General features: G+C 37.7%; 2 protein-coding genes across 2 annotated transcripts in view; one reads left to right on the plus strand and one right to left on the minus strand.

Annotated features, from left to right (window-relative positions):
• Positions 1-3,889: 3,889 nt before the first annotated feature.
• Positions 3,890-7,648, minus strand: LOC135471185 (mesencephalic astrocyte-derived neurotrophic factor homolog). Its single transcript, XM_064750289.1, has 4 exons — positions 7,237-7,648; positions 6,281-6,405; positions 5,594-5,735; positions 3,890-4,833 (listed from the first exon to the last, which is right to left on the minus strand). The coding sequence occupies exons 1-4, from the start codon at positions 7,331-7,333 to the stop codon at positions 4,637-4,639; spliced, it is 561 nt and encodes a 186-aa protein (XP_064606359.1). The 5' UTR covers positions 7,334-7,648; the 3' UTR covers positions 3,890-4,636.
• Positions 7,649-7,730: 82 nt separating this feature from the next.
• Positions 7,731-13,258, plus strand: part of LOC135470947 (heat shock 70 kDa protein 14-like) — a 13,114-nt gene continuing 7,586 nt past the window's right edge. The window contains 11 exon segments of the mRNA XM_064749996.1: positions 7,731-7,808; positions 10,260-10,311; positions 10,314-10,339; positions 10,931-10,984; positions 10,986-11,063; positions 11,626-11,643; positions 11,646-11,733; positions 12,021-12,111; positions 12,472-12,576; positions 13,015-13,040; positions 13,043-13,175. Of these exon segments, the coding sequence (XP_064606066.1) occupies positions 7,731-7,808; positions 10,260-10,311; positions 10,314-10,339; positions 10,931-10,984; positions 10,986-11,063; positions 11,626-11,643; positions 11,646-11,733; positions 12,021-12,111; positions 12,472-12,576; positions 13,015-13,040; positions 13,043-13,175 (749 nt within the window).

Here is a 13,258-nt window from a genome sequence, read left to right on the forward strand (position 1 = left end):
AAGACCAAAGTGAAAATCTTCAGCGAAATCGCCGTATTGGCATGACTGGGATCTGACAAGCTAGCTCTGTGAGCATGAAGCACAGATGAGAGAACCGTGGCGTGAAAGCATTATACGGTATACAGACGTATATAGGCCCTATTTATCCAAAGAGGTCACCGTCCAATATATCGGATTATGGTCTTTAAGGCTCAAGATGGCGGATGTATTGTTGAAAGTTAAGTTACCTGACGCATTTCACCGCATGGGATCACTCAATATAGTTCTGAACACTTAACCTTAGACCAAAGAAGGTAAAGCTACTGTTTGAGCATGCCGAAAGCACCCCAAATGCTACAGCCTATCAAAAATTGCATTGCAAGTGTGCGCACAACAGACTCACACGGAATCTAATTGAAATTCCATTTCAACATGAAAGAATGGACATGGGCAAAGGCAGGCCCAAAATGAAGATACAATTTCCAGACATTGTAAAGAACAACGTAACATCTCCGCTGGCAGAAAATCAGGTGGACAAACCTAAACATTTCAAGCCTGCTGATGGATTCTTCTTACCTAGTGTGTACACCGAAAAGACGCAGATACTTCCCAACACAAATCTGGACAACCTTCTGGAGGTTTTCCGGGAGACGCATGTAGAACCACAATCTGGTAAAGTACAAAAAATGGTTTTACAAGCTAAAGACATACTCTTCCGGATGATTAAAGTCATGCGCTTGACAAAATACTCTCATACCGTTGTACCTTCAAACAGAGAGCCTGTTCTAGTCGGGGCAATGTTGGACAAAACGGCCATTCTACCTGGAACCGATATTGACTTCTTAGTTCCGCTTATATTTAGTGCCTCTTTTCGTAAGAAAGACATGGGGAACGGTTACGCAACTTTAGCCCTTCCGGACAAGCTACCAGACGCCAAAGATGTGTATTCCCCGATCCGAGCGAAGACGTCGGTACATTTGTCAGCAACTAAAGTGTATCAGGTGTTCCACAGAATGCTACGGCAAGCCACTCGGGACATGAAAATTCCTGGCCTAAGCGTTGATCTCTCTCAGCTTTCTTCGGGATCACTGGATTTGGTATTGGATGTTGGGCAAAAGTTTCGCATACACGTCATACCAACAATAGCCATTACATGTAAACAGCTGTATCTCGTTGCCAAACCGTATGATTTCGATGCCGACGTTATCCCTGCAATATATTGGCGATATGATTACCACAGAGACGAAAAGAAGCTTTTTGACAGAGTAACGAATGCCGATGCAGGACGTCGCAAAATGGCGCTCAAAATTGCCAAAGCCGTAGCACAACAAGACAAGAGACTGTCATTAATTTCCTCATACCAACTGAAAACATGTCTCTTCCAAATGATTGAAAGCGAAATCGACTTTTATCCAGGCTGGCAGAGGAAGCCATTAAAAGCATGTGTCTTGGAACTTTTTGAAAACATCCACGATGCAGTGGAATCGATGTGGCTTCCCCACACACAACTATCCGGAGTGAATCTTTTTGAATATTTACCACCTAAAGGTCAAGTCCCGACTGTTAAGTTACTCAAAGAACTTTCGGAAGAGAAAGGGCTCGTTCGATTTCTTCGTCGTTCCGTGGCTAAGGCGGAAATACAATATTTTGAATAAAGCCTATATAGTCCACTTATATGCCTATTATTCTGTCCTATGTTAAGTTTCCTTCTATTTACTGAGTAGTTTATCCCTTCCTGAGATTTTTTTTTTAACTGGAAGAAACGAGAAAGTAATAAGGAACTAAATTCTCTGGCCATTTGTAAATTTGACAGTTTTACCTGATCCACGGCAGATATAAGGTAGTTTAACAGTTCCCATATTTGAATACAGAAAGGCCGTTGATTGTCTCAGGTATTGTATAAGTGATGTAAGCCAGTCTATGTTGGGCGCTGTATCATTTTGCATTTACACGCTTTGTGGTAAAAGGCTTTATCAATTCTGGGCAAAGCTGATGTCCAGGAAAGCCCCATATGATGAGCCGTAAGCCAAACAAGTATGCTATAACCTTCAGGACCCCAACATTCACACTCAACCAGTCCTTGGCCACTCTGTATGCTCCTCAAAGAGACAGTTAGTCGAGGACATGTTTAATCAACATGGCTTATAGTTTCATCAGAGATTCAGGCATACATGTAAATAGCTCCTGTGGTACCGATCATGAGTTATACGCCACCTTGCTGCAGCATAACCCAGGCCTTACAGCTATCACTTTTAAAATTCTAACAATGGAAATAACTGTTTTTTTTTTTTCGTTTTTTTTTCTTCAAAGAGCAATGTCTCTGTTAAAAGAAAAGATCACCCTTCAATAAAGTACTCATCATCCAAAACGCCATCTCAAGCAGATTCATAACATGTTTTTCATTCGTGTTTTTCCTTTTTACAGTGAATAAAATGCTAAAGATTGTGGTTCTATGGTAGACTCGTTAGGCCATATAATCAAGCTGAAGCAGTGACATCGCTGAATATTTCAGCTCCTAAACATGTCGTGCTTTTACCACATCTGTAACTGTATTTAATTTGAAAATCTGACCGTTCGAGCAAAGATTTAAAAGAATCGGTCACCTCACTTTGCTTTAGTCTGTTCAGTATGACCAAAAAGTCCACCGTAATAATAATAAAAAAATCATGAAAACCATAAATGGAACCTGCAAGAATAGAGAAACATAGATATTAAGATCTTATATCCTTCGCAGCTACTTGTATATATGCGTGGAAAGAAAGTAGTGCATAATCTATACTTTGACGGTTGACAATGCCTTTGTATGCAAGATGATTTTGTATGCTTCATCAGCAAGCAATACTAGTACAAATGATGGCCTTGTACGCTTTGACGCCAAAATAGCCATGCTTTGACGGCAAGCAATACTTAAAATTGTTCACTGATACAATGGCAGACAGTATTAATGATAAGAGTCAACATTAGTGACCATGATAGACTAATAACCTTTGACAAGTTACTGACGAACTTTCTAGTGCGTTACATGCAGATATTGTAAGCTTTGACAAAAAAAAAATTCCTGTGGAAGCGGGTATACTTTCTCTGTCAGTGGGTTATATCTTACTGTAGCTCTAATCACCTAACTGAGTTTGATATCAAACAAAGTTTTTTGAAGTTGATATATTTTTAATGTCATTCCTTGTAAACTGACAGCAACAGACATCTTTGTACCTGGCATCACAATACCATGCTTCTCCTTAAATATGTAATTCTAGCAGGAATATTGATTTTCTTTCCTCAGATGGATAGACCATCTAATGAACAAAATACTCTTATTTTTACTTTCCAAAAGGCTAGTAAAGAAATGTTATATTTTACTTTGAACACTACTATTATCTGTCCCAAATTTGAGAAGAATTAGGTTAAGCTCTTCGCTCATTCCAGTTTGGTCTACAATAATCTACCTGGAACATAGTTAAAAAAGGGGATTGGATTGGATTGATTGGTGTTTTACGACGTACTCAAGAATATTTCACTTATACGACGGCGGCCAGCATTATGGTGGGTGGAAACCGGGCAGAGCCCGGCGGAAACCCACGACCATCCGCAGGTTGCTGGCAGACCTTCCCACGTACGGCCGGAGAGGATGCCAGCATGAGCTGGTCTTGAACTCACAGCGACCGCATTGGTGAGAGGCTTCTGGGTCACTACGCTGTGCTAGCGCGGTAACCGACTGAGCCACGGAGGCTCAAAAAAGGGGAGGAAACCATCCAACATGAGGTTTTACATCTTTACAGATTTCTCGCATCAAGGCCATGGCGAAGGGCATAGTCATTTACAATACTAGTACCGTCTTTCCAATCTGGCGATGTTCATTTATAAAACTTATATACATACGTATGTAAAATAAAAGCTAACAACAGGGTATGGTTGCCTGATTTTTAAGGTTTTATTTAAACAATAAAACTAAATCACACCCAACAAAATATATACAACCAAGTTTTTAAATCCCAGCATTCTCACATTCAACCATTTCAATTCATTTCGAACATACTCATCTAAAATGGAATATTGAGTTGAAAAGAAGTGTAGATGATAGTATACAACTGTACATAGCACAATTCAAGTTGTTCTAGTCAGCACAGTAATTGTGATATATCTACCTCTTTGTGTTAAACCATAAAGTTTGTGGTCACATAAACTGACGTTACACACAATCTCTCATTTCCGATGAATCTGTAATGAACTAACAATGACACAAAATGCACAATAACATGAACAGGATGAAACGGGTACAAATGACAGATATGTACATTTGAAAGATCAGCCATATTCACAAGACCCTGGTTAAACAAGTTTACATTCCGGAAATATCAAAGGAAAACAGCTCTGGCCAGCACTAAGGTCAAACCAGGGCTTCCATATCAGCCGGAAAACACAAAAGTTACAAAACCTTTGAAAATATACGAACAGCAAAATGATTTCAGACATAAAATGATCACAAGAGAAGACACTATTGTACAAAATTAGATTGATGAAATATAAATAAATGAAAGAAAACACTATTCATAGATATAAACTCAGGTTTAACTCTGCAAAACCGACTGATCTAGATTCCAAACTGAAATGTAACCTATTTAAATTGAATTAATTTATACAATCTAGACAAATACCCTCCTCATAATTCTACATTTTTTCTAGATTTTGCAGCTTCAGGAGCATACTTAGGCATAAGGTCTTCAATTACTTTGATGAAATCACTTTTCTCTGCGCATCCTTTGCAAGCATTGTCCTCACCCCAGTCTGACAAAATTTTCTTCAGTTCTTTGACCTTCAGTTTCTTCAGGTTCACTTTTGTCAAGTCAATAGATTTTTCTGAAAAACAAGAACAATTTATTTAATATCTGCACCTCCTTGAGATAATCATACGTTTCCTTGTATAACTTAACTAAAAAATCAGGCCACTATATATTATATCATGACATCCATTCATAACTACCAATAGCAACACTGCTTCAAACAGATCGTTTCCAAAATATCACTAACTTTGTCTTGAAATTAGTAATACATGTCCATTTGTGCTATATCTAAACGGTAATAAATAAATAAATCCACACCTCAGTCTTTGAATTACAGATACATGTATCACACTTCATGGAAAGCTATTAACACTTTTCCAATATAATGTGGTAGCTAGCACTTGAAACTTAATGCCTTGCCATTTACACAGACGCATGCGAGCAATACCTTTTACATCTTAATTCACAGAAAATCAAAAGGTTTGAATTCTAATGCCACTTGCGTTTTATGAAAGCCTAAAGCGTCCCCTTGCAAGATAAATTGTTTTCATGTGCCATGTGCACACCGAATCAAATCCACTTAACAAAGAAGTGAATAACACGTACTTGAATATTACCATGAATCTCACACTTGTAACTTATTAAATATATTTAAGAGCATGACACATCAATTCCTTTACTCTATTAAAATTTTCGGTCTATTAACAAATTTCCATTGACAGTCTAACACTCAGTGATCTGCTCTATGAGCAAAGAATAGTTGACAATACACCTTCACTGAAACCAACATGTTTTGCATGTGACAATTTTCAGACGTAGGCTGAATATTTACTCACCATATTTAAGATCACAAATAGATGGATCTTTTGACTTCAACTTTTCACAGACAAGTTCCTTTGGAGCCCCCCAGCTTATCGGCTTAGCCAACTCTTTCACTATGTATGTTGCTGATGTATCAACGCCTCCAAGATAATAACACTGCAACAAATGTTATAAGTTAAGTTTCACATTGTCACATGTAAAATATATAAATGCATACATATATGTATGTGACAAGTTTTCTACTTCTTAAAAAATGGAAACTGAAAAACTCTATCCAGTAAATAACAGATGTTATAAAAAATGTAAAAAAGCTGTCCTGGCACATTTTAAATTAAATTTATATTTCTGGGATTTTTACACAGAGGATAGTTAGATTCAGTTGAAGCATCCCCTCTCAAATATGACCATTTATGAGGAGGTTGTGAAATAGAAAACCAAATCCAATAAGATCAGAGCAATCCAAGACCTCAGTTTCAAATCATAACATGAGAACCAGAATTTGGTTTTCCAGACTTCATACTTTTCCAGATTTCAGTGGGCTCTGGGACTAAGAGGAATATTGAACAAGTGAACAAGTTTTAATTGCAAATACTGTTAGAACTATATCTGAGTGCATTTATGACAACAGAACAAAAAATCCGACAAACAACATTTGCAAACACTATGTTTACATGAAATGGAAAATTTCAAATTATACTTACAAATCGCTCATCTCTTCCTTTCACTGTTTTACAAAACTTTTTAAATTGTTTTTCTATTTTGTCTGCATTGGACTTGATATCCGAATCCAGGCTGTCAGAAAATCTCTGTACTACACTCAGGCAAACTGTGAATGAAAAAAAGGAATTTAATTCCACAACACTGTACTCTTTATTTAATTTGATCAGTGCTTTATGAGCAGTATGATGGGAGGAAACCACCACCTTCAGGTTGCTGGCAGACATTAGCAAGTACAACTGGAGAGGAAGCCAGCATATGCTGAACATGAACTCACATCGACTGCATTATGGGGACTTTTGTTCTATATGTCCCATAAGTTCTTTCAAAAAGCAGAGCTTTATAGATAAATACTAAAAATAAACTTATCTACGCCTTATGGTAGTGAAATATAAATGGGCTTATTTATTTGATTGGTGTTTTACATCGTACTCAAAAATATTTTGCTCATACGACGGCACCCAGCATTATGGTGGAAGAAAACCTGGCAGAGCTTGGGGAAACCCATGACCATCTGCAGTTTGTTGACAGGACTTTCCCACGTGAGGAAGGCAGCATGAGCTGCATGGACATAAACTCACTGTGACTGTATTGGTGGGAGGCTCCTGGGTCATTGCGCCATGCTGGCGTGCTAACCCCTTGGCTATGTAGGCCCCAAAATAAAAGATACTCAAGGTAGACAATTGAAAATTAATCTTTCCTTCACGTCCGTGAAGTTGTCAAGAAGGATTTTTTTGAGACCATATTCTTTGCTAAGACAGAACTGTTAGTAATGCAGGCTATGTACTTATTCATGACAAGTGTAATCATTGAGTAAGTACCAATAAATTCAATGTGTCTTGACTAACAGGAATTTGTTTTACCCTCAGTTTAAAATCAGAATTATCCATGCACTTCGTAATACTGCGAAACTGAGCACTGTACTTGTATCCTACTTTACCTTCACAGTCTCCTTCCTTCAGTTTTGCCTCGGTGACTGTGGATAATATGCCCAATATTACTGACGCTAAGGCCAGGCAAATGTGCGTTGGATTCATGCTGGCTTATTGAAGTTCTTCTGGTAAGATAAAAAGACAACTGGACAGGAAAGATCTCAACTAATAAGTACCACCGGTAACTTTTTAACAAGTACACAAGCACGCCTTCTTCCTCAACGAAACTTTCAGCTCACACTTTGTCTACTTTAAAATTCGCGTTGATCTATTTGATGCGCTTGTCCCACTAAATACTTTCAATTTGGTATAAAGTACACGTGTTATTCCCTATAGACCCTGCGTGTTTTCACGTCACGAATCTTAAGTATGAAGAATAACATCACAGAACACACATCAGCTGTCTCTTACACGTGTACTCAATCCGGATGTCCATTTGGCACATTCTGATTGGTCGACGGCAATTTGACAGTGCGATCTCGTTCAGCTTAGTGCGAACGGGATGTTTCGAGATCCCAAGATGTCAGCTGCCTTCGGCGTTCACTTTGGTTGCACTTCTGCCTGCTTAGCGGTTTATAAGGTGAAAACTAGCAGTGGGGCTTTTCAGATAACCATACAAAATTTGTATACTGCAAGAAAACCAATCTATATATGGACACATTTAGTATTTTCACTTGATTGTTAAAAACAAAAGTATTCACGTGAAACGCCGGCTTTTCCGCTCGGGAATTACAACAACAACACACAATGATGGCCTAGGCTAATCTGTGCAACTTACATCAACAATCTTTTCCCTCAATCTTTCTAGTCTTTACAAATTAACTGTCCCTTTCTAGTGGTTGTATTTCACATTCCAAACACAGAAAAGAGCAGAAAGTACCACTGAAGTCGTAACACCAAAAGTCCAGTGCCCGTGGTAAACAGTCAGAACAGAAATTTTTTTTATTGAAATGCTGGTTCTTGGACTACTTCCCTTTCGGATATCGTGGCCTGTCAGATCAGTGCATTCATTAATACATTTTGCATTGTTTCTGTTTACCATGTGTCTAGTGCCTGAACAGAAAACACAACACCAGAACTTACATAGGGCCACTGACCCGGGAGAGTTCATTCAAACATAGCCACCAAGCAAGGAATATTGTTTAGAACAAAGGGAAGCTCCCTGCATACAGAGGGCATGAGAAAGAATGTACAAGAAACCAGTCTAGCCTCCCCTACCCCACCAAACAGAGAGAAGCATGTAATTAGACATTTAAAACACAAAATGTCACAGTTGTTACCTAAACAAGGACCAAATTTAAAAAAATGATGGGCTGGATATGTGGAATGGGGCACCTACCTCAGTTCATAGTTCATTTTTGACTCTGAATGTTCTTTATTTCACCAAAAGTTGATCTAATGTGTACAGACATTAAATTAAAGTGATGAAATATTAGAATAAATTTAATATTGCTTCATAGTATTGGGTATACCATATTGTACGAAAGAATTTGCTTCATGTTTCTGGTAAATTGACTGGTGTTAATCATACAGTGTGAAAAGAGAGGGCTATCAAGATGACCATGTTGAACATGTATTAGCAGAAGTCTATTACAGTATGCAACTTCCCTATGGCTAGTCTCCATGCACTTTACACTTGCAGCTAGCGTTTGAGGAAAAATGTGTTTATAACTGCATACCAACAATGATTATCAAAATTGTTTTGGTTTCAAGGTGTGGCCAGTTCTTGTAGCAGCCATTTGCAGTTAGATTTTACATGATTCTGTTCATAATTTCGACCCAAGAGGTTGGCATATTTCTCCACCAGGTGCCGCGAGCTTCTACAGATGAGGTAACATGTGTAATATGCCGTGGAGACTAGCTGTAGGGAAGTTGCATACTTCTTGGTAATGGACTTCTCGTCTTAGTAAATGATAACTTAATTTACAGCTCAGTGTTACATATTTGTCAAACTAGTACTTCCTGTTTAAATACTAAATAGCACACCATGACTATCTAGGGCCAAAGGTGAGTTTGGGGAAGAATTAACAAGAGAAAATATAAGCCATTCTAAAACTATAAACTGTGGTCTTCATTTCAGGAAAATTCTGTTTGTCATCTGAACCCTGATGGCTGAGCACATTTTTTTAATGTCTTTCCCAATGAAAGTTCTGTTACACCATGTGACTTGTCAAAAGTGTCACAGTCTGCCAACTATTTTAATTACATTTACTGTAATATGGGCATTTGAAAAAAAAGCTTCACAAAAAAGTATTTAGATCACTGGAGAGAATTGAGGAGCAGAGTGTTTTTAACATTAAGAGGGGGCCTCCGTGGCTCAGTTGGTTAGTGCACTAGCACAGCGTAATGACCCAGGAGTCTCTCACCAGTACGGTTGCTGTGAGTTCAAGTCCAGTTCATGCAGGCTTCCTCTCCTGCCCTATGTTGGAAGGTCTGTCAGCAACCTGCAGATGGTCGTGGGTTTCTCCTGGGCTCTGTCTAGTGTCCTCCCACCATAATGCTGGGTGCTGTAGTATAAGTGAAATATTCTTGAGTATGGCGTAAAACATCAATCAAATAAATAAATAAAATTAAGAAGTCCCAAGAGGAAAGCGGTCAGGTGTCATTTATGCCTCAAAAATATGGTTAGGCAGATGATTGTTATATTTAATGAGTGTCAAACAAAATTGCAGAACATATTTGACAAGTCACATGATACAGTAGGATATTTATTTTAACCTTTAGTGACAAAGGTTAGGAATTTGAACTCAAAACTTAAACAGTCAAAACATTATTCTGGAATGTTTGGCTTATTTCGCCACAGCCTGTAGACACATGTATATATTTTTAACAGGTGCCTCATTTGAAAATCTTTATGGACAAATCAAGCTACTTTTTCCAAGGTGGGTGTTAGGAAGGTAACAGTCCAAGATACAGTCAGGTTACAGGACAAGCCAATTCTTTTCTGGACTTAAGCTAATGATTTATCAGCAGGCAGACGTATAGATATCAAAGGAACATGACTTAGTTGTATATTTTTTTCTCTCCCTAGGATGGAAAAACTGATGTTGTTGCGAATGACCTCGGAGATCGAGTCACCCCCTGCATGTTGCATTCACAGACCAGGATCAAGTAAGCCAAGCTGGTCTTCACCCTGGAATGTGGTCAATACATCTAGGCTTTCTCTTAGTTCATGAAAATAGTTATAAATTCTCTCATTCATTCAGCCATCAGATTGTCCTTGTCCAGTCTGACTGTTCATTTCTCTTTCTGTGTTCGTTTCTCTTTCTCCAAGCCTGTGTGTATAAGAGTGCTTGTATTTGAAATGTAATGTTGTATTTACTGTACAGTAACCCATGGACTAAATAGTTCTGAGACTGTATAGCTCTTGTGGTTTCCGGCTGCTTTTAAGAATCACAGAATGAATCATTTTGAATGTACATTTATGTTGAAGTGATAGGTGCGTTGTACATGTATGTAATAGAAATGTGTGTTTAGTTTATTAGATACCTAGTTGAAAGTGATTACATTGGGATATTTCCATTTGGTACACTCTTGAAAAACACAGCAGGGTGCAAGTATTTGAACAGCCTGTATGTGTGTCTATGTCTGCTAACACTGTGCCTGATTTTAGGGGGGAAGGATCTCCCTTTCTCCCAACACAGGCAAACTATGGATCGTAATAATATGTACGAAAGTAATATATACTTCTGTTGTGTGTAGGCTGTCGGAGCGGCTGCTAAACAAGGATTGATTAGAAATGCACAAAACACTGTAATCTAATGTGAAGAAGATAGTGGGACGGAAGATTTCAGATCCTGCTGTCAAGGATTATATTGCCAAAAGTACAGCTAAGGTAAAGGGACACTCTGGTGATTCATAGTTTGTGTTGAAAAGTTAATGGATTTTAAAATGATTTTTAATCGTCAGAAAGTGGAGTGAATATTTTTCCAAATCACATAATTATACGTATCAGGTTGATAAATTTGTTTGTGTCTTCTTGAGTGGGGAAGAAACCCAACATATAATGAAGGAGGTCAGACAATATTTTAGGGACGATTTACCGTCTTTTCTGTTTGGCTTGCTGTATACACATTCATATATCCAAAACTACTAAGTAGTTTGATGGAACTTCTTACATGGAATCACAGGTTGGCTCCACGCACTGAATGTAGATTACGTCAGTGCAAATAGCCTGCATTTTAAGGTCAGGGTTCAATTTTACCTTGTATAAATGTTATATCTCCAAAACTCTTGAAGTCATAATTAATAAATGTTAACACGTGGACTCACTAATGAGTTCAAATGACAGTACATCCACCTATAGCATGCCTGTTGTGAACAAAACCAGAGTATCTCCGACATTCAGTATTTGTACTTCATGTATACTTCATGTTTATTCTTTGCCTTTATTATAGGTTATTGATCAGAATGGCTTTCTCCTCACTTTCAAGTGGACTTCAAGGGATCATCCAAGTCAGTTAATCCAGGGCTTATCACTGAAGCTATATATAGAAAAATGTTGGGTGAGAAATATTTTTTTCTTCTTTATAAGTGAAAGGCTCTTTGGCACTACTGATCTTTGGTAATTGTAGGAGCTTGCTATTGTGTTAAAATTGCATTGTTCCAAATTCCTTTCTGATTATTCCATAGTATATTTGTTTTCCAAATATTGGTTTGGGAAATTGTTTATGTTGTGTCCATATATCACTGGATATTAAGATAAGCAACAGTGCCAAGTCAAAATGTCATGATAAACAGGCTTGGAAACAATGATTTCTGCAACAAACTGATTTTTTGCCATTGTTTTCAGAGACTGCACAGAGTCATGGTGGAAAAGGTATACAGGATGCAGTTTTGACTGTTCCTGTAAGCTTTAGTGCAGATCAAAAGCGGGCAGTCAGGTCAGTTTGATATACATGTACTTCTAGACATACTTCTGGCTATTTGTGGACATCATATGAACATTAGTATAAAGAATATAACAATATTTTTATAACTTTCTTGTTGTTTTTGAACTTGATGATTAAGTCAGTTTACAAGGGGCACAGTTATTTCTTTAGTAGACTGTATAATGATGCTTACTATGTATTAGACGTGTGTTTAGATATATTCCAGGTGCATGTATTGTAAATGCAAACATCCTGTTTCACAGAATCGAATTAACATATAATTTAAGGTACTTTTAGTTTTGAATTGAAAAAGGCATTTGTATATGAATAAATACTTGCTATGTTTGATCTTTTATTTGTTGTCCATTTCAGTGAAGCTGCCACTAGTGCTGGGTTTAATGTGTTGAGAGTTGTCAGTGAACCAGCAGCTGCTACACTAGCTTATGACATCGGCCAGGCTGATATTCATGAAGACAAGTAAGATATACATATGCTCTTCAATGCATTTATAATGTTGCTGTATAGGGAGATGGTCCATTTAAAGGAAAGGACAACTGAAGAATTTATTATTGTTTGTCATAAAATGGGGTCTTTGCAGGACATGTAATAAAGTCACAGTCATTTTGTTCAAAAAAAAGGGTAGAGTTGCATGTAGTTGGCCAAGATTCATTTTATTTGTTTAGGTTAGTCATGTTGCCACAATTTTTAGTTTTCTTAAGTCGGCTTGTGTTACTGAGCTTTACAGATTTGAGTATATGTGGCCACGCCTACGCCATTTCTTAACAATAATCCATTCACAAAGTAGCTGCAACTTGAAATTTTCCAAGACTTGAAAGTTGATCATGTTTAATTTTTCACTTTTGGTTAACAAATAACATAGCCCCATAAACATCATCGATGTTTGATTTGTTGCAGCAACGTCCTTGTATACAGAGTGGGAGGGTGAGCATAGATGCCTCCGTTGTGCGGGTATCAAATGGGATTTACCAGATTGTGTCAACTGTCTCAGATGATGACCATGGTGGAGACAAATTTACAGAAGTGCTAGTTGATTACCTAGCCACAGATTTTCAAAGGTATGTGTTTCTTGTTTTAGCAGTGAACTTCACTTTGCGTTAAATTTGCATGAATTTGTGGTGCTTAAATTTGTGACACTTAA

The sequence above is a fragment of the Liolophura sinensis genome, chromosome 7 (assembly GCF_032854445.1).
Source record: "Liolophura sinensis isolate JHLJ2023 chromosome 7, CUHK_Ljap_v2, whole genome shotgun sequence".
NCBI lineage: Eukaryota > Metazoa > Mollusca > Polyplacophora > Chitonida > Chitonidae > Liolophura > Liolophura sinensis.

Excerpts from the sequence above, each read along its gene's own strand:
- LOC135471185 (XM_064750289.1), bottom strand. The coding sequence starts at position 7,333 with ATGAATCCAACGCACATTTGCCTGGCCTTAGCGTCAGTAATATTGGGC. Across the intron at positions 6,406-7,236 it reads GAAGGAAGGAGACTGTGAAG|TTTGCCTGAGTGTAGTACAG; the intron begins GTAAAGTAGGAT and ends TTTCATTCACAG. Across the intron at positions 4,834-5,593 it reads TATTTGTGATCTTAAATATG|AAAAATCTATTGACTTGACA; the intron begins GTGAGTAAATAT and ends CTTGTTTTTCAG.